Here is a 22,031-nt window from a genome sequence, read left to right as displayed (position 1 = left end):
TTGTCAAAATGAGAACAATCAGCCATTGAAATAATTTACCCTGAGTAGTAGTGAATTCCTCAACACTGGACACTTTTAAGATTCAAGTGGACAGGTGCTGGGGCATCTTGACCAGACTGCTTTTGCAAAGAAAGATTGGATCAGATGATCCTCGAGGTCCTTTCCAATCTGATATTCTATGACCTATTTTATCTTACTAGAGAAGAGAGGCCCAGGATAAAAAATAGTATTACTAATGAGGAACAATATGAGAAATGGGACTATTTTTCCTTTATACTGTGGTCTAAATATTAGGTAGACATCAATTTATTTCTTTGTGCGTATTCTTGACCGCAAGTACAGGGTGAGTAAAATGCTGAAATGAAATGTTTAAGACTGATATACTCACTGTACTTACCTATCATATTGGAGTGTTTTTACTAATGAAAATAAATGTGTAGTGGTGAATTACACTTCAGAATTTTAAATCATGGTTATGTGGCTCTCTCTGGAATGAAAGTGTACAGCTGTACATAAAAAGAGGTTAGAGCTTGTTTCCTGTTCATCACTGGGTGTCATTTAACTGGATAGCCCTGATGGCTGTCCTTAATATGCAGCCACTGGATGTTTTAAATGTGCCTGAGTGTTCTACAAACTCCTCTTGGACAAGAGAGAATATCCTCTGCTTGGCTTCAGAACCCTCCATTCATAAATGAATGATTGCTTTACCCACAGTGATGCAGTGGTGAGTGGCACACTGCTGTTAGTAGGAGAGTCCTAGAGCCTGAGGATGAAACAAAGCAGGAGCCCAGGATTTCATACCAAATGGGGCCTGTATATGTTTATTGCTTCTAATCCCAAGTGGAATGCATTGTTACTATAATATCCTCAAATATGGTTAGTATTTTGGGGGATTATTAAGAGTGTGCATTTCTGGCACCTTAATTAGAGGATTTGAAGCTGGTTAAGAGTGCTGGATGAACTGTGCAGGAAAAGGAAGTGTTATGTGAGAAAGGTGAGTGTGATCTCTGGCACATGTCATGTTCCCATCTGGTAAGGGATGACCTACCAAGGGAAGGAAAGAGTGCAGGATCAAGGAGTCAGGATGGAAAAGCTGCAGGAGGAAAAATACTGAAGAGAAGGAAAACAAAAAGGAGAACAGAGGGAGCCGTGACTACAATTTCTTAAAAAAATCCCTAGCAATTTAATGTAAATAATTTTATTCCTTTTTTACATATGCCTACTTAAAGTTATATTTCAATGTATGGGTACCTAAGGCAAAGCTTTTTCTTTGTGTACAGTATGGTAATTTGCAAGCCATTAGCCTTGGTTGTGCCTCCAGCATTGATTCCCAAGTGATATCCTGTCCAATACTGATCAGACCTTATCTCAGTAAGATTTGATGTGTTCAACTGGCATATCTTTAGGCCAGCATTACTTGTTATGGTTACTTGAAAATGTATAAGCTGCTCTCAAGTTACCTTTTTCAAATTATAATGACATAAATATGATTAAATATAATTAAAAATAAATCTGAAATACACATATAATTTTGTGATATATAGAACTGGGTAGATCAGTCATCAAAGTAAATGCAAATTTCATTACTAATGAACAAAATTCTATTTAAAATAAGGAGTTACTATTTTGGTTATCTTTAGAATGGGTAAATTCCATTATTTTCTTTTCTTCTATTTCAGGAAATACCATAGTGTTTATCTTGCAAATAAAAGCTTTTTATATAATTAGTTAAAGCTTGAATAACTGTTGGAGAAAAAATTATTTTCTTCAGTGAGCTAGTTCAAAGTTCAACAAAATCACTTTGGGAAAGGTCGGAAATTGACTTTCATCGATAAGAAAACTTCTAATTGGAATGCAGAAAACTTAAAGACAGAATTTTAGGTTGGCAAAAGTGATCAGCAGTTAGAGATGCAAATTTATGTTAACTTGGCATTCAGTAATGCAGATTGGATTGTTATTAATTCTTTTGTTGCTGTTTCTGAAAATAGACCTAAGCATCCACCTGTATTTTCACTTTTAAAATTTTACAGAACTTTTAGGCAATGCTTCTTTTATTTATCTAATTAAGAGATAAACTTTATGTTTTATGTTTTTAGCACATTTGCTAGACTTTGCTTAACTGTGGCATTTAGCTCACAAACAAAAGTGATTCTTAAATGCTGTCTTGTACATTTTAACTGAGTCGAATTTGTGTTCAAACACAGCTTGACAAAAATGCTAATTAAAAACTTACCTAATGGTGAAAGAAATTTAAAGAACTTGGATAGCTTGAGTTAAAACATGTTTTGCCAACTCAGCATCTTTTAAGTATAACTCTTGCTTCTGTGGTTTGATTTTTCACTTCATAAAAGTTTTAAGATACCAACACTGAAATGTACACTGATTTAGAAAGCATGTGGTTTTTGGGTATGTGCTTTCATTTCATGGATATTTTCTCCTAATTTTTTGAATTTTCTGTTTGGAAAGATAAAGTTCATGGGATTGTAGTAGACGTTATCTTTAAAAGTATTACAACCTCTATCTTCTAGAATTTCATATGTTTCAGGTAAATGTGGAAGTGCTCCCATAGATAATGAAGGCTTATGTCACTGTATTGCAAACTCAGTCATACTTTATAGACTGGAATTTTAAATAAATTTGTGAGTTTAAACATCTCTACAGCTTCCTGAGGATGAGAAATGAAGAAGATGCTGTTCTCTTCCCCATGGTATCCAGTGACAGGATGCCTGGGAATGTTTCCAAGCTGCGCCACAGGAGGTTTAGACTGGACACCAGGAAGCCTTTCTTTACTGAGGGAGTTGTCAAACACTGGAACAGGCTTCCTAGGGAAGTGGTCGATGCCCCAAGTCTGTCAGTGTTTAAGAGACATTTGGAAAATGCTCTTAATAATTTCCTTTTAGTCAGTCCTGAACTTGTCAGGTAGCTGGACTAGATGATCTTCATACATTCTTTCCATCTTAAATAGTCCTATCCTGTCCCGTCCCATCCCATCCCATCCCATCCCATCCCATCCCATCCCATCCCATCCCATCCCATCCCATCCCATCCCATCCTTTTCTGTTTATTTCATCCTCCTGGTTTTGCTGAATTTACCATGTTCACAGTCTTTTCCATTTGCTTCATGAACAGCCCTTCCACCTATACCTGACCTTTACAGAGCACATCTGCCATGATTTGCAACCTGTCCTTGTAGCAGTCCTGTGAAGCAAGGCATTCCTCTCTTTTCACGGGCCTTACATTCCACCATTTCCATATGTGCAGAGTATGTAATGATCATGTAGATTCTTGTTTTTACTGCCAATGCTAAATTATGGATTGCACTCCTCCTGGAATACTTGTAAATTACCAGAAATTAGAGTTGCTGGAAAACTATTTCAAGGCTAGAAACCACAGCGAATATTGTGATCATTCATGGCTATATTACATGAGGTAGATGCCCGTAGGTTGGTTTACATTGAATAAAAATTTTAGTTTTTCTATAAGTAAACATATTTTATGTAATAATTTCTATTAAATGTGCTTTCTTTCCTACATCCCCATAAGAACTTTTGGAAAATTATTTTTACTGCAGTCCATAAGGTATTGTAACAACTTCTTTCAATTTTTTTATTTCTATGAGCTTAGTAAACAAGTGACAGTAGAAAGAGAAAAAAAAAATACAAGACGCTGACTCAGCTGAATCAGTTTCATCAGTAGTCTGGAATATAAATTGACTACATTTTTGAGATCCAGCATGGAAAACTTCCTAAATGCCATTTACTGAGTTTACATGAATAAAACATAAAGCTTAATAGAATTCAAAATTAATTGCTCCATTGAGTTTAAGCTGCCTATGCATGTTTTGTTAGAGTCTCTGAATTTAAACATGTGGTTGATCCCGTGGTGCAAAGCTGATACAAAAATCCTACTGATGGTAAAACTGGCACCAAGTGGTATCATTCAGTGGATCATCTCAGAGTAGGGTGTATGTATTTGTAGATGCAGCAGCCTTGTTCAATTAAAATAAAAGTGATCCTGGCTCTTTTAAGTGCTCTCTGTGATTAGCTGTGATACTTGGAAATCTTACAAAATTGTGCATCAGATGATGGAAAAAATTTCTTTTTATAGTACAAAACCTCTTTCCCTTGTTGAAGACATCTTGTTCCAGAACCTCATTTCTGAAGTGGTGGCTATGGAAAAGCGGAATTACATTTTCTGTGGCCTAGGGAATCTCATCAGCCTTGAAGACAAAACAGTAACTGGCCATTTTATGTCCCTAGGTGGCAAGTTTGATCAGCGTTTCATTCCCTGCAGAACTTATTAATATGCAATAATGTAATTTTTCTCCTACTGTTTCTCTGAATTTTATCCCTCTCGATGCTAAACATGGACTACAGTAAAGTAAAGTATTTTGATTGTCTTTTTCAGAATATGAGGGTGCGGACAGTGAAAGGACAAGATTACTATTCTAAAACGGGAGCAAAATTCCATGGAAAAATGGAACAAAAATTTATTCTTGTTGACTGTAAGAAAGTCATATATGGTTCTTACAGGTAAGATGAGTCATTGAAGTGTCTGTAGCAAACCTGTCATCTCAGTACTGCCGCTGTAGCAAATTTGGGGGTTTTCTATTTGTGAAAATTCTTCCAGGGAAGTGCATGAGTAAATTTGATAATCTTTTCTATAACTTAACCAGTTTTCGTAAATAGATACTTAATAACCAGTAAATAGATACTTACTGCTAACTGGCCTAAGAGATCCTCTGTTCATTTTTCACAAATAAGAAATAAAGGATTTGCATTTTGCTACAGCTGGAGAGTTGATAAAAAGAGGAAAATCCTGGTTTGTCTGATATTGTCTGAATTATTCTTGTTTAACATTCACTCCAGAAGAGGTTGTCAAAATTATTTCATAAGCTGTCTTGGATAGTTCCTCATGTAATAATCTTCTAAAGCTAATATTAGAAACTGATTCTGTGGCTCTCTAGTATATGATAGTCAAATTCAGAATTGCCCAAATTAAGTCTCTCTCTGTGTTGGCTAAGTTTCTTTATTCTACTATACTTTATATTTCCAGTGTATTTGTTGAAATTATAGGCTGGAAGAACTTACAGCCTTACAGAGCTGGAAAAAACCTAAGTTAAAGCAGAGATGGTCTTAACTCACACATTATTAAATATTTTCCTTCTTTTCATGCTGCACTTTTCTCCTTTACCCCTACTACTGAGCTAATTTCTGCCAGCATAGTGCCTGGGTGCCACAGCCACTGCCTTTCATAAATTTCCACCACTGTAAGCTTTTGAAAATCTGACTTTTTATTTCTTCCAAGACTCAGCCAGCCCCAAATTCAGACTGACATGTATAAATGGTAGTGAGGTAAGTGATGAGTTCTTAAATGAATCAGGGTAAGAGCCTGCAGGGAGAGCCCTGCATGCTTTGACATCTACACACAGTGTTATGGTTTGTGAGAATGTGATAGGTTTTCTCATTCCATTTTGAAAAACAACACTGTTTGAACACCTTGCGCCACAGGGGCTAGAATCATCAATTTCTGTGGAAATTAGGCTTTCTTTGTAGAAGAATCTAGTGATTTGTAACAGGAAAGACAAGTCTTTCTGAACTCTGTCACTGAACTCAATTTAAAGTTCAGGGTTTATTTCAAATATTATATGTTATTAATTGTGAGAATTAATAGAAAAAAAACTTGCACAGCCCACTTTGATTTAATCTCGATACACTGTAACTTCCTGAAAAATGCAATAACAGCAAAAAAAACCCTATTTGGCAAGCCATTTTTGTGAACAAAACAAACCTATTTTCTAACATCTAGAAGAAAAATACAAATAAAATTAATTAATTGGTTTAATTTTTTTACTTTTTCATGAAAATAGGATTTCAAAATAGTTTTTCGTTGTTGTCATGTACAGATTGTATACTTTACACGCCATGATATTAGTTTTGTTGCAGCATCCTTAATGTACATGTTAATTTAATGTCATTTTGTAGCTGAAAATAAGTGCAGCTACTTAGCTTTGAGCATGTGTTCAGTCTTTCAGAGCAGAAAAGAGAAAAATTTTCTTCATCAAAGCATTATCATTGCAATTTAAAAAAATTGTCATATCTGATCCAGTGGGCATAGTAGAAACTGTAAACTTTTTTAAAATTCTGAGCTGCATCTTTTTGAAAATGTTTAGAATTAAGTACATTCAAGATTGATGAAGCAGTCCTGCATGTTATTTCAAATGTATTTTTTTCACAACATAATCACAGCATAGCATTCTCTGACTGAAGAGTAAGTACAGTGGGCATAGTTAGTCCTGTCATAATCTTTGTAGCGGTGATTTTGTTCCATTAGGTATTTGTACTTTACTGTTCTACATTTGTGAATAGTTTTTTAGAATACTTTTTATAAGGGCGGTTATAAGGGTAGTTATAGACTCATTCCTGCTCCCACTGAAATAATTGAAACATCTCCAGCTAAATTTAACTGGTATTAGATTAGACCTTCTGAGTCCAAATTACATGAATCATGCCCACAACGTATTTATTTAGAAAGTGTTTTTACAAACCCAAGTTTTGCCTGAAAGCTTTCTTATCAAGATGGACTAGCGTAATACTTTAGCTCAAAAGAACTGTATCTAATGGTCATTTGTTCTTCTTTCAGCTTTATGTGGTCATTTGAAAAAACCAACCTCAGTATGGTTCAAGTTATCACAGGACAGCTTGTTGAATCCTTTGATGAAGAGTTCAGGACTCTGTATGCCCGTTCTTCTGTTCCTAGCTCATTTGCCCCAGAACTAGTGCGGGTAAACAGTCGCAAGACACTCTGGGAAAATGATACATACCAACACTCAGTGTCTTCGTTAGCTTCAGTTTCCAGCCAAAGAAATCTTTTTGGTAGGCAAGACAAGGTTCTCAATATAGAACCTGTTTGGAAAGCTCGTGGAAGATATGCGGTAAATGAAATAGATAAATATGGCTTGAGAAATCAAGCCTATAATAAACAACCATTTAATCCAGGTTTTAATGTTCAAAATCCAATCCATCAGTATCAACCTAGTGAAAAAAATGAGCACTGGAAGAGACATAGTTACGCTGGGGAGAAGCCAGAAAGGACACCTTACCTGTTGCTCAACAGAGCTATTAACAGAGCCAACAATCTATCAAATACTTGGAAAATGCCATCCGATAGCCTTAGTATTGTGTCTTCGTTACGAGGAGGATATGCAAATAACTACAATATGCCCCAGCAAAGTTTTGCTGATCAGTTCTCACGACCGAAGGTAAATCTTGCAGAGAGAAATTCAATTGTACGGAGGTCTTTTAATGGGACAGATAATCATATCCGCCATCTGCAGCAGAGGATGCCAACCCTTGAGCACACAACGAAATCATTCCTGCGTAACTGGCGAATAAAGTCTTATTTGAACGATCAGTCGGATTATCCAGTAGAGTCAAATGGGTCAGCCTTGGGTGACAGGTATGATGGCTATGACACAGCTGAAAATATTAAGGCTCATGCGCTGTATTCTCATTCTCGCTTGCGATCATCATTGGTGTTTCAGCCAACTTTACCTGAACAGCAGGAAGTAAGCAGCTGTGCAAGTTCTTCAAATTCAACTATAATTGGGTCAGAAGGAAGTGCAACACCTAAAGGGACATCTAACCATGCTCCAAGTGTGGAAAATGGAACAGATAATATTTCAGAGGAGCTTAGCACAAACTTTCCTCTTAAATCAGATGCACCAAAACCCCACAGAATTCATACTGCAGACAACACGAAACCTAGTGTGAATTCAAATGCAGCTGGTGACTCATCACTGTATTTGTACACAGCACTGTGTACAGACAAACATGCAGAAAATTTGAAGAACCTTCAAAATGAAAATATGCTCAAAAGGAGAAGTTTTCCCATGTTTAATTCAAAGTCCATATTGGATCCTGGTGCCAACAAGCACGCATCCAATTATGTTTACAGCACATTGACTAGGCACAGACTTAAGCAGCCAGTGAGTCCAAAACTTCCAGAAGATATGCTGAAGACTGCTAAAAGTTTGCACAGTGTGGCCAACCACTTGCCACAGGAGGAAAAGGACCTGAAAGGAGAGCTAAAGAGCCCGACTGCTAGCAAGGCAATCTCCATGGCGGCTCTCACTGAAGCTAGCAAGGAGGAGTGCAGTAAGGATTGCACATCAAAGAAAGAAAGTAAAAGTTCCCCAAGTTTTCTGAAGAAAGGATCCCAGAAATTGCGGTCACTTCTCAATCTCACACCAGACAAGAAGGAAAACTTGTCAAAAAGCAAAGGTCCTGCCTTTTACAGAATGTGTAGTAGTTCTGACACGTTGGTTTCTGAAGATGAGAATCAAAAACCAAAGATTTCTGAAAATAAGACAGATTCTTCCCCAAGGAGAAAAAGAAATTCATCATCAGATTCTCAAGGTAGCTTGAACAGAAGTAAAGAAGATGTCACTGGGAATCCAACAAAGTCTCCAAAGTCTCCAAAGTCACCAAAGTCTCCAAAATCTCCAAAACCTCCATCTGATGAAAGCAATAAAAAATGTCCTCTCTTGTGCCCCCTTGAAAGTAAGTTCATAGAAACTGCAGGAGATGCATCTACCCCAAGATTTAATACAGAACAGATTCAGTATCAAGATGTGAAGGAAATCTCCACAAACACTACTTCTGAAAGTGCTCCTGTTTCTGCTCTTCAAAGAGCAAGTTCAATGACACCGCAGCTGGCAGGCTCAAAACACCAAGAGGAGCTGAGATCTCGTTTGAGTGAAAGGCGTGTGTATAGTCGCTTTGAGCCATTCTGTAAGATGGAAAATGCCAGCCAACCTGCAGGAAATGCAGCCAACAGCAGTTCACATCTATCAGATATCAAAAGCAAGACCTTAGGGAATAATTACAGCAGGGGTAATCACATGGTCGCCTACAACTCAACTGCTTACCACCCTTTGCAGCCTAATGAAAATAAGCTGAGAGGATTTATGCAAAAGTTTGGGAACTTCCTACACAAAAATAAATAAAATTTTCATTGATTATATGGAAATACAGCAAGACTAGCAAAGCTGGATGTAATCTTAACTGGACAAAAACTTTTGTAGAGCTTACTTGGATTTCTTCTTGGGTCTAGGACATTGGAATGAATGTACATATTTTTTAAAAATAATTATTATTCAATTGTTATACTTAAATCTTTACAGGAATCCTATGTCCAGAAGATGTCTCAAGGAAGTTGTTTATAGTGTTGATATTGTAAGATTAATTTTATACATCTTCCTTGTGAAGAAAATACATTCTAGCATATTGTAAGATTAATAATTGTGGGGTAAAAAAGATGGGAGATGTTTCTAAACTTCAAATAATACTGTATCCAAAGATATGCCCTTTAAAAATAGGATAGCACTAGGAATAGTGAGTTGTATTTTTTCAGCATTTATGTACACTTTCAAATGATAAACACAAATGTCAGTGCATTGCATGTTACTTATCTGTAATTTTTGAGAACGTCTTTTAGGTTTCATCTTGTTAATAATTTACCCCATAGCATCTATTGAACTGTTTGGGCAGCAGATGGATCTATCTTACTTTATTGAATTTTCTGTGTAATATGATATTTTTTGAAGTGTTTGGCATACAGATTTGAAAGTGACCTTAATCTGAGTTTTCACAGACTTGTTTACACAGTTAAACTAGTGTGAATGTAGAATGAACATAAAAAAAAATATTTATAAAAAAGGTGCCTTGAACATAACCTACAACTACTTTAAATTTCAATGGGCTAATTACATTTGTATAGCATGCCAGTATTCTGTAATGTCTTCTTTAAAAAAGCTTTTTTATTACATTTTTCTATTTAGTGTTTAAAAAAAATTCTGTGGACTTCCATTTCTCAGGTAAGTTTTTGAGTTTCACATGCAGTAGCCTGTTTTAAATGTTGCCAGATTTATTTGCAGCTATGGCTTTAATGGCCCTTACGTCAGGGTGACTATTACAAGCCCACAGGAAATTATCCAGCTAAAAGTGAGATTCATAAAAGTCACCACATCAAAGAATAAGGCACCTTTCCTAAGCCAAAATAAGTATCAGGGAAGGGTGATAGTAGAAAGTATTGAACTTCAGTGAAGGTATTGAGGCACCTAACTGCAGTCTAAGGGACACGTTTGGTTTATCTGAGCCTCTATATCATAAAAAATTTCTCAATAATAGGTGGCTACAGGTTAGTGCTTACAAAAACACAGGTGTGGTGATATGTTTGAGCAGCAGCATGACATCCACTTCTCATCTGCAGTGTGCAGCCAGAACATCCAACTAGTTTACCCTGTCCTGGGTGTGGAGTTTGTGTCTTAGAAGGACTCCATTACCATTTAGCATCAAGATATTCTGTGACAGTTTTGTTCCAAATTCAGATTTTTTTGAAATTTCACTGCTGAAAGCTTAGAATTGTTATATAGGGTCTTTGTGTTTCAGAAGAGTGTTTTAGGAGACAACTTCACTCTTAGATCTGAAAGATCCCACAGTGTCCTGTGGAGGAGTCCACAATGAAGGTCTTGGCATCATTCTTTAGAAAGAAATACCAAAAAGGCATTTCATGTACCAGTTGGATGGAGTTCATTTATCTTATGTACCTGTGGCCCTGGGAATAGATTTTGTTTGGAAATCTGCTTCTTACTGAGAATCTGCTCTGGTTCCTGTGCAGTCACCGCAGTTACTGTCAGTGATTTCAACATAGCAGTGTCAGCTTTTTATTCAAGCTCTTTCTCAGGCAACGTGATCAGTCTCATGCATCATAGCAGTAACTGTTTCATTGTGGGGATATAATTATTTATGAGACTGATGTGGTTCGCATCTCAAGCCTCTGCTCAAAGTTTAGGTCTCTCCATTAACTGTGATCACAAAAGATTTTATAAATTTCTTTATGAACACTGGTAACTTTATTCATTCCTTGATGAAATACCATAGTTCGTATTTTTCCCAAACAAACATTTATACTTATATAATCTGCCCCAACAGAGGTAACATGTTCAGGCCCAAGACAAGGGGAGTCTTAGTACTCCAGGCACATTTTCAGCATAGGCACCATGTATTTCCACAGCTACGCAGCCAACTGCAATGCCATACTGTGCTTTTTAAAACAATAAGTTTTAACCAGATTGACAGTTGTCAAGGACAGTACCTGAATTGCAGTGCAGGTGGTGCTAAATATGGTGGGGGTAGTTTTGGGAAGATTGTTACTTTTTCTTCGTACTCCTATGATCTCTGGCATATGCTTGTAGGCAGAACTATATTTGGGAAGGAAATGAGAGAGGGCGAACAAGGGACTGGGGGCAAGTTTTGCAGCAACAGTGCTTTCCATGTGGTAATAAACTTTGGGAAATCTGCACCGATGCAATTTGGAAATATTTTACTGTATTTTTCAAAGTAGATTAGAGGCTCCTGAGAAGGCACATATTTTAGTTTACCAAGTCATCTGTGCTTTTAGATATATACTGGTATTTTTTCCCTTCACAGAAGATTAAGTGAAGAGCCTGCTCATAGACTTGATAATGCAAAAAAAATCTCTGTAGAACTAGTTTTTTTTCATTTTGAGATCTCAGAGATCCCACATAGGAATAGAAATTAATTGAAATGAATTCCTCAGACCTGAGGGGAAGAAGAATCAGACACTGAGTACACTGACATCACTATTTTAGGAATGTTACAAGACCCCATGCTGCTTGGGGAGGACAAGGCTCTCCCAGGCACTATGGGAAGAGCAGCCTGATGCCCTGCCTACAGCTACAGCTTTCAACGTTGGGAAGCACACTGGAGAGGTTCCACAGGTGCTGCAAGGACTGAGTGTTCATTTGTTCCCTCCAGAACCTGTGTTAGTGGGAAAATGCTCACCCAGTACTGTCTGAATTGCTTCATGTCTCCATGGGAACCCAGCTGGCCTTAAAATAAAAAGGAAAAGATAGGGAGAAAAAAAAAAAAAACTTGCATGAGCAAAGAAAAAGGATGTGCAGATTTCAGGAGGAAAAAGTTGGAGTTTGTATTTTTGAGCTTCATTTTCCCACACCTTGTCTTGATGTTTCTGCCTTTCTGAGGAGATGCATTTCATTCAGTGTGTCCTAAATGTGCTTTGCATGTTCCAAGTTTTACACCCCACACACACCCAGTGCACTCCCAGTTTTGTAAGGCTGTGAGGTAATAGCTGTTGCCATGCATGACGGTCATTTGGCCGCATGGCTTGGGAGTTGTGAAACACAAAAGAAATGTCGTGTCATTCCCGCATTAAATAAAACCCTAATAGCAGTGTCACGTCTCTGAGGGCAGCTCTGTGAAAGCTGGCCAGTTAGGCAGTGCTGAGCATGATCCTCGGGAGCAGAGGGCAGTGCAGCTGGGAGATGCAGGCTCGTCTTACGGTGTCCATTCAATTCATGTCATAAATAAACTACCCCTACATACAGTCATAATATACAGTGAATAAATTGCTTAATCTCTTCAGCCTCATAATAAACAGCTTCTACTGCCTCTCAGATTGCAAAATTGTTAGTTGTTCTCTTATTAATGACCTTGCACTGCACTCTTTATTCATGCTAGTAAACACAGACTAGATGTGAAGAAAGATTATAAATCAAGAAAAAGTAAGTTTCCAGCTGTCTGAAAAATGAGGGTAGTAGTATTTGTGACAAATCTTGAGAGAAACAAAAAGCTTATCAGGCACTAGATGTTTGCACATAGGTGAAAAATTACTATTCAGAGACAACAACTGTTTGATAATTTTTCAGCTTTCTGAAATGTATTAGAAAATGTTGCGTTTTATAAGACATAAAAATTAAGTACCAAAATCTGTTGCAGAACAATGTAAAAATAAAATTTAAATTGACTCTACTAAGCTGTATGATAAATACATATGTTTTTTTCATTTGTAGCGTTATGTGGGGCAGGCTGTACAACCAACAAATAGCTTTGCAACTGTATAATGCAGAGAGATCAGTAAGGTTACTGTGATACTTAGTGTAATTTATTCCCCATATCAACGTTGTATTGCACAGTACAGTACTTAGAGGGTTTTTTGTATGTTTTCATTTAAGGCAGGAGAGTTAGAGCAACATAAAGCTGCAGTAGTTCATGGGTAATTGAAGTATGTTCCTCCAAATTTGTCTTCACTTGCCTAAGTAGGTATTCCATTAGCACCCCAGTGACAGGAGAGGAGACTGCAATGCTCAAAAGTCTGTCTTGCCGTTTCACTCCTTATCTCAGAGAGGTGCTTACAAATAGATATCTGGGTGCCTTTATATAGAGTCTGAAATCTTTCAGAATTTTCCACTCTAAGAATTGCAGTTTTACAATTTTCACATTTTGACATGATGCTAAAGATGTTGCATGTTCTGAGAATGCTTTTCTGTACTGAGAAACAGGATGGAAGAAAGCATTTGCTCTTGGAGAGCTCAGAGCAGGGCTGCTTTTCTATTAAGCACAGCTAGTAGTTCCAGTTTTTGCTTTTGTGATGTTGACTAATTAAGTCATAAAACTTGTGCTCCAGACCCTTCACAGCTCTGTTGCCCTTCTCTAGACACTTGCCAGCACCTCAATGTCTTTATAGTAGTGAGGGGCTCAGAACTGTGCACAGTGCTCCAAGTGTGGCCTCACCAGTGCAAACACAGTGGGACAATCACAGCCCTGGTCCTTCTGGGCACGCTGCTGCTGACACAGCCTGTCCATGTGCCTCTGCAGAGCCTTCCTACACTCCAGCAGATCAACAGTCCCAGCTAACTTGGTGTCATTTGCAAACTGATGGTGCACTTGATCCCCTCATGCTGATCATCAGTAAAGATACTAAGCAGGACTCACTCCGACACTGAGCCCTAGGGAACACCATTGTGATGACTGCCAGCAGACATTAATTCCATTCACCACCAGATCATTCAGCCAGTTTTTACCCAGGAACAACGCACCCATCCAAGCCATGAGCATCCAGTTTCTCCAGGAGAATGCTGTGGCAAATGGTGTCCCTGGCACTGAGGTCAGAGTGACAGGCCTGTAGTTTCCTGCATCCTCCTCTCGCCCTTGTAGATTGGCATCACATTTGCCAACTTCCAGTCACCTGGGACCTTCCCAGTTAAGCAGGACTGCTGGTAAATGAAAGGGGCTCGGTGAGCACTTCCACCAGCTCCCTCAGCTCCCTCCTTGGGTAGATCCAATGTGGTGCCATAGGCATGTGTGTTTAGGTGGTGTATCAGGTATCTCACCGTTTCCCCTTGGATTATGCGGGTTTCATTCTCCTCCCCATCCCTGTCTTCCAGCTCAAGAGGCTGGTACCCAGAGAACAACTTGTTTTGCTAGTAAAGACTGAGACAAAGAAGGCATTAAGTACCTCAGCATTTTCTTCATCCTTTGTGACTATGTTTCCGCCCACATCCAAGAAAGGGTGGAGATTCTCCTCAGCACTCCTGTTGCTGATGTGTTTATAGAAAGCTTTTTTATTGTCTTTTATGGCAGTGGCCAGGTTAAATTCCAGATGGGCTTTGGCCCTTCTAATTTTCTCCCTGCATAGCCTCAAAATATCCTCGTAGTTCTCCTGAATTGAGACATAAATAATTCTCCTTTTTTCCCCACATATATATTTGGCGTGTTTTTTCAAAATATCTTTGTGTATTTCTGGAGCAGAAACTGGTTGGCTAAAAATTACTTGACATCCCAGAAACAGAAGAAGTTTCTATGAAATCTGTGTGTCTTTCTTTCACCATATGTGTTAAAAAATCTAAACATCGAGTGGGTAACTGCAAAAGATAGTTGGAGGGAGAAATAATCATTTCTAATTCAAGGGCCATGGTATATGCTTATTTTGATAGTGTTTCCTCTATATGTAAACACAGCTGGGAGAAAAATTGCTGCTTTTCTCTCCAGAACACACAGAGTTTGTGACAGTTGAAGCAGAAATATTTGAAAGACTGAGCACCAGTGACAATATTTCGTTGTGTTTGAGAAATTAATGCAACTAATTAATTAGCATTCAAACAGTGGACTCTTACATGTCTGTTGTATGTCTGTTCTTGCCTCATTTAGCAACCAACGTGCTCAAAATTCATACTGATCGCCTAAAGCTTCCCAAGCTCTTGAATATTACTCTGAAGAACTATTTCAATGAGGCATTGAAAACCTGCTAATATTTTTAAACTAGGCAGTCCCAGGATAAAGCATGGCAGGCTTACTATACGGGCATATGTTTTGTTAGATTTTGGTATAAAAAATCTCAGTGCAATCCTAGCTGATGTATTGTGGGAAACTGTTAACTACATAGTTTCCTTGTTTTGTTTGGGTCATTCTAATTTTGACCCATGGCAACACTACATTTAGACATCGTGTCCAATACGTTTCTTTCAAATGTCACATATGCTGGTGTGAAAATATTATTTTGATTTCAGAGTTTAGATCAATCTTTAAAGCAGAGTGTGTGGATCTGTGATGATCCATAAGATTTCAAAAGGGGATATGGGTGTGAATTTGAATTACTGAAAAAACAAAGAGACAAAACTTAAAAGCATTTGCAAATATCCACATACAGCAAAGGAAACAAAATCAGAACATGAAATCACAAGTGAATATTCATAATGTTTTACCAGTTGAATATTTTACTAGTTGAAAATGAAAGCTAGTGCACCAACATGGCAGGAAACATAATAATCAATGCTATTTTATTTTAAAAAGCTGAGACACAACAATCTAGATGATGCAAAACAAGCATGAGGGATGCTACAAACACAGAAGACCCAGAATGGATTTTCCTGGGTAACTTTCCGGGGTGGGTAGCATGGGAAGGGAGTTCCATCAAGTTGGTTTCAATACTGACCAATGTAAAAGACTGTGCTGGTTTCATTTAAAACTTGATATACTTTTTTCCTAAAATGGAATTCCTAGATTACATAGCAGCTATGTTATGGATATACTGTGTATGTATAAATACAAACCAAAATTTGCCTTGAAATAATTTATTACTTTTATTTTTTACCAAATAAAGTGTTTCTTTTAAAGCTCAGCTCATTTCTCTCTTCATTTTTTTACTGGCTCGTACTGTTTTTAACATTTCTCATTTCAAAATTTAGAACATCTTTTAAAAAATGCTGACATCAGAAATATTGAGTGAAGTGTTGCAAATTGAGGTCTCAAAGCTGCTTCGTGGCAGCATCACTGTTTGCAGAATTCTGGAACCTTCTATGGGACCAAGAGCCCACAAAACACAAAGGACCAAAACCAGCATCACTAAAATAAAATATCTGAAATAAAATATTGGTATAATATGATGAAAGTCAGTTGGATAAAATATGTAGCTGGGTAAGATCCACAGTGTTAGTATACCATGTTTGCTTTCAGAGTCTTGGATCACTTCCTTGCTCTAATATTTTGGCTTTGTTTGCCTTCCTGTTAATTCTGCCTTGCTAATAGTGTCAGGTTCAACAGTGTTTTGTGTTTCCTCCTATCTCCACCTTAATTTCCTCTTTCCTATTTAAATGAAACTTCCTTCAGAAATCTGTTTGCCTACCTGTTGCATTGTACTTGCTATTGAAAAAATAATTTCAATTACATGGCTTGCAAGAATTCAAACAGCTCTATGCGTAAGTGCATGCTACCGTGGGATAGCTCACAAGAAATTGATTTTGAGTCCTGAATATTTACTCAGTGCCTGTGAAAAAACAGATTAAAACATAGTAGCCTTCCTGAACATCTTATGGTCTATATTTAGACTTAATGGAGGAAGGAAATTAAGAGAAAGAGAGGAAGTTTGCACTTTCCAGTTATAAAAGGTTACAGAACACTGAGGTGATTAGTCATTTACCACATGTGAAGACTTCAGTGGTTGGGATTGTGGTGTGGTGTCTGCAGGCACCCATGCACATACCTGTACGTGTAATAATGAAGCTTCATCTTGGAAGGATGGAGCTTCTACTTACATTGTAATTTACATAAAACTCATCGTGGTTCATTGCGCTCAAGTCTTCCCTCAGTTCCCACACACAAAAGTCAGAATAATTACTACCTCGTCTCCTTTTCCTTCATGTTTTCCTCACTTAGGACAAACCTAAACTTACCCTGCCAGCAACTCTGTGTGCAGCATTTCAGCATCACTAGGTAAATACATCAAAAAACCAAACCAAAACTCTTTTCATTTTTGGGACATCTCAATTGGATTTAGAAGGAAGGTACACCTATATCCTAATGAGGACAACACTGATGAATGTATGAGTTGGGGATTTCTTCCAGGAAAGTACTTGCATGCCAGTCATTACTTAAAATGTGCCACTTCTTGAGGAAACCATTTGAAAATGAGAATATTTAGAGTTACGGCAGAATTTCCTGATTATCCAAGAATTCCTTGTGTCTGAGTAAGAGCTGTCATCCCCTTTTGGCAGATGGGAAGCCCAAGGCATCACTGCTCTTTCATGCCAGAGTAGCTGTGAGTGCACACAATGATGTCTCCTTGTTTTACTTCCATTCAGTTCCACTGCCTTGAATTTACCAAAAATATGGTGACTTGGAGAGTCCATTTCCAGGTGGGCAAATTGGGTCTTGTTTAGTTCAAGCACATTCCAGACTAAAATGTTGCTGAAGTCTGTATCCATAGGTTGGACTCAATGATCTCAGAGGTCTTTTCCAACATAACTGATTCTGTGATTTTATTAAGTGCCTGTAAAATTGCACACATTTGTATATACTGAATGGATTTTCCCTTTGTATCTCAAAAATTACAAACTTTCACACTATATTAATGACACTCAGCTATTTTTATCTTGAAGTAGTGATTAGTGGTACTTAGGGCACTATATTGTGATAAATGTCAGTAAGTGACAACCCTTAAACAACAAAAATGATTAACCATTACTCTGTGTGTGCAATGGCCAGTTTTGAATCATTTATCCATGGTCTTCACAGTTGTTCTATTCAACTTGCTCATGAAAACAAAAATATCTCAGTGTGTTCTAAGGGTCTTAAGGCAGTTGGCTCTTAAGTCTGTTCTACTCTTAAGTCCGTGTATGCCTACATCAAAGTGATGCAGAAGACTCAGCCTGTAAATGGATAAATGAATGAGGCAGCCAGGCCTTGGAGTGAGGATGTTCTCAGAAACTCCTCATGGTTGTTTCCCTAATCAAAAACATTACAGCAATCAATGCAGGCCATAAGGAAACAGGTGGTTGCCATATACTTATTCTCACACTGGTAACAGCAAGAGAAGTGCTGTGAAGATGTCATGCACACCTCAAGATTCATATCCTCTGTTCTTCTCTAATCAGGACAAGGGTTTGGGGTAAAAAAAGCAGAAGAACTGGAGGAAGGATATCAGCTCTGAAAGGAAAGCCTGTTTTGCTCTGCAGATTTCAAGAACGAGTGCTCCACAAACAAACTTTTTTTAAACTGATTTTCCTTATTTTTTTCATACACAATGTCCAGACTTAAAGCAATAAAACTTCTCAAACAATAAAGCATTGAAGTTTAGGACATTATAAGAAGAATGAAGGTTTTGCCTAAAGCATTTTAGTCCCTTTTTTTTTTCCCCACCCACACCACAAATGTGGCCAGAGAGACAAAAAGCCATGAAAATAAGAGTAAACCATAAGACACTTTTGTATTTCAGACTTGCTCATACTTTTTTTTCTAACATGACTTCTGTGCAATCTATTGGTTTTATGTCTCTGCTGAAAACCTGTGGGCTCAGGTTGCTCCTCTTACACTGCTCGTCAAGCCCACTTTTCACAGACTTGTGTTTAGCCCTGCTTTTATCATTATTATTATTTCTTTCACTCTTCTGAGAAAAGTATTATCTATATGAGAATATATTATTTTTCCTGAGGACTATTACTTTTTACAGAGCCAATATTTTGATGGTCTGTAATATATGCATGCATACGTTCTCACATGAGCTTGTTTTCCATCTTGATCAGCTCTAAAGACAGGTATATTCAACAATGATCTATAATTCAAAAGATACTACTTTCTCAGTAGATAAAAATTTGCAGTCTATAATCTTTAGGTTAACAGGATATTTTATTCAGTCAACAAGCTAGTAATTTGTTTGGATTATTTTTCAGATCAATTATTTCTAACTATGTTGATCTCATGACAGTGAGAAATTAATAATAAATGAAGCTGCTAGTTGACAGTTTGAATTCAAACATTTACTTCACCTGCATTTCCTTCAGCAAGCACTACTGTATGTTTCTTCTTTTTTGTAAAAAGTCCTAATTTCCTTTTAATTTTTCCCAAGATCAAAAATATTTTATTAATTAATATATTCTCTTCCTTTGAATTTTACATAACTCACTCAATTTCTATGACTGTCTTGGGTTCCAAAATTACAGAAACACAAGAGACATGACTTTGCAAATTTGATCTACCTCAAGTGTCAAGAAGTATACCATTTAGCATATTTTAGCATGTTCCTTCACAAATAATGGAATACTTTCTCCTCTTATTGAGAAACAAGAGACATTATGCCCTTGAACTCTTTAGAAATATTTTTAGTTTGAGAGGAAATGTGGGTCTATGCATTTATATCATAATACTTGGGTGTGTGTCTGTAAATCTCTTAATTAAATGCAAAAAATAATCATAGGGCAGAAATGGAGGGCTGCCTCCATTTCCCTGAGGCAGCCAAAATATACATCAGCATATTTTAATTCCCTGCCAGCAGCAAGCTAAATTAGCAGTGCTTCGAAGTGGCAAACAAAACAAGGTGGCAACTAAAAATCTTATAAAATCCAGGCTAGCATTGCACACAGAGCACTATGCTTATGTGTGCCTTTAGTCTTCAAGCATGAATCTCAGAAAATTACAAAAGCTAGACCCCTCTGTTATTTTAGTGAGCAGAGAGCTGAGTTTGCCCATGCTGAGCAGCACAGGTGGGGCAGAGCCTGTCCCAGCAGGGTGCTCAGCACACACTGTGGGTGATAGCACACCTGGCATTTTTAGTATTTGCCAGCAGCTGCATGGACTCCTATCCAAATGCTCTGTATGTATCCCCTACCCTCCCTCTAATTATTTTTATTTGTTTATTTTGAAAGTGAAGCTCAAACCTAGAGGTAGAAGACCCGTGTCCTGTTCTGACTCATGCAATGTCAGGTTAAATAGTTAGAAAATTCAGTCCCAAAACCTTTTCTCTTGATGCTGATGAGTGACCACACCAGGCTTCAGTGAGATTGCTGTTGCTGGCAGGGAGGCTGTTTAAGAGACTGAAACAATCTTCCTGAATATCCCAAGAAAGGAAAAACCAAAAAAGTCTCTCCCATCAGTATGTTTTATGTCCTCTTTTTGTGTGGAAGCAGACTGTTGTGGCAGGGAGAAGTGCTAAGGAAGCCAGAGCAGGAACCAGTGGTATGATTTGTCACACAAAGTGACACAAAACCATAAGAAGCAGGAATCTGACCTTGTCAGTACAGTGAGTTAATAGCTATTCCTGTAAGCACTTCTGAGAAGTCTCAAGCAGGTCTGGTCTGTGGTGTTCCTTGTCTGATGAAAATTTCACAGACACAATCATGCTAAAGGACCCAGTTTCAGTTTTTCCTCGTTTCCTGACAGATATTTCTTCTCTCCTCACACTGGTACCCATGCATTTATGGGTCCAACATATCAACAGCATCAATGCATGAGGATACTTCAGAGAGATACACAAGCTACAGTAAATTTTGCAGCTGTAATGAGATTGCTAAAGAATCTGAAGTGCCACAGTTCACAGCCTGCTCAGATATCTCCAATCTTTAGCACTGGCAAAAGTATAGACAAAACCACTGTAGAAATGACAAAAATGGCATTTAAACCAACCCCAGTTTCTGAGGTTCAGAGTCAATGTATCAGTGTGATAATAGTCTCCATATGATATCTGATTATATCTCGTGATATTTTTATACATATAACATTAAATAAATAATCGGTCAATACTTAAGACTGATTTATTTGATCTGACAAGGTAGTAAAATGCCCCAGAATAAAGTGCATATTAATAAACAGCCCTGGTTTTGCAGATGGTTCCTTACTGATCTTCAGGTAAGAATGGAGTATTCTATGAGGTTTACTTTAGCTACTGATCAATTACAGGAAATGATACTTAGGAAACATGCAATTAATTTGCTTTCAGTGTGGTGATGATGCAGATGTAAAAGGATCATCACCAGAAAAAAAGGTACAGAAAACAGCAACCTGATGACAGAGTTTTGTTTTTGTATGGTTTTTTTAATCTACGTGATGTATATCCCCTGTATAGATGAAACACTACAAACCAACCATAAATTAAAAGTAGTATGAATTAATGGATTCTGCTCGCTGTAAACCACAGTCAATAATGTATTCATTACTTCCAGCTAATACCAGAGCCCATGAGCCCTCAGCTGCTGCATCTAAATAACACTGAGGCAATTTCCATGCTGATTTATACCTAAGAGAGGGCAGTCCCAATTCCTGTTTTTCAGGATGTGCAATATTTTTAAATTAAGTACTGGACTAGCATGGGGGAGATTAAGATTCAGCAAGTCTTACATAGGTTTCTTATGTAACCAGCTAGGATTTGATTTTCTAACACATCATGCAACCCCATTTCTCTATCCTTTGTTTCTTCTAAACTAAAACAAAGAAGCAGAGCTGGATAGAAAGACCAAAAGGCTGGACTCCTTCTTCCATTGACCTAATTTCTCAATCAACAGACACCTCTTTTTTTGTCCTTACCTGTTTTATTACCTGATTTCTCATCTTCATCAGTGGTGCTCCTACAGGGGTTATCCAGGGGAGCTACTGGTTCTCCCTCAGCTCCATGCAAACTTTCCGTGTCAACCAGGGGCACACACAGACCAGGCATAGATGGACCAAGCAGATACCTGGAATGCAAAAATGGAGGAAAGCTTAACTGAGAAACTTTAAAGGCAGAGATTTGAGAAAGGTGAGATGATTGTCTCTCTTGCCAGTGAGATCTGGACCCCTGAGGGGTGACTAAAGCAGAGCTGAAGTGGTCAGAAAACTGTAATGCTGACAGCTTACATGTCTGCAGTGACTTTCTAGTCAGAGAGGAGCAAGGCTGACTTTTGT

The 22,031-nt window shown here is 37.7% G+C and overlaps 1 protein-coding gene across 1 annotated transcript in view; it reads left to right on the top strand.

Moving 5' to 3' along the window:
- The window catches only part of SACK1B (scaffolding CK1 anchoring protein B), a 56,478-nt gene extending 40,476 nt beyond the window's left edge, over window positions 1-16,002 (top strand). The window contains exons 4-5 of the mRNA XM_085056627.1: window positions 4,408-4,532; window positions 6,643-16,002. Coding sequence (XP_084912753.1) covers window positions 4,408-4,532; window positions 6,643-9,007 — 2,490 coding nt within the window. The 3' untranslated portion in view covers window positions 9,008-16,002. The remainder of the gene's footprint in view (window positions 1-4,407; window positions 4,533-6,642) is intronic.
- The last annotated feature ends 6,029 nt before the right edge of the window (window positions 16,003-22,031 follow it).

This window comes from Lichenostomus cassidix, chromosome 3, assembly GCF_008360975.1.
Source record: "Lichenostomus cassidix isolate B80296 chromosome 3, HeHo_3.0, whole genome shotgun sequence".
Classification (NCBI taxonomy): domain Eukaryota; kingdom Metazoa; phylum Chordata; class Aves; order Passeriformes; family Meliphagidae; genus Lichenostomus; species Lichenostomus cassidix.
This window is presented reverse-complemented; position numbering and strand designations above follow the sequence as displayed.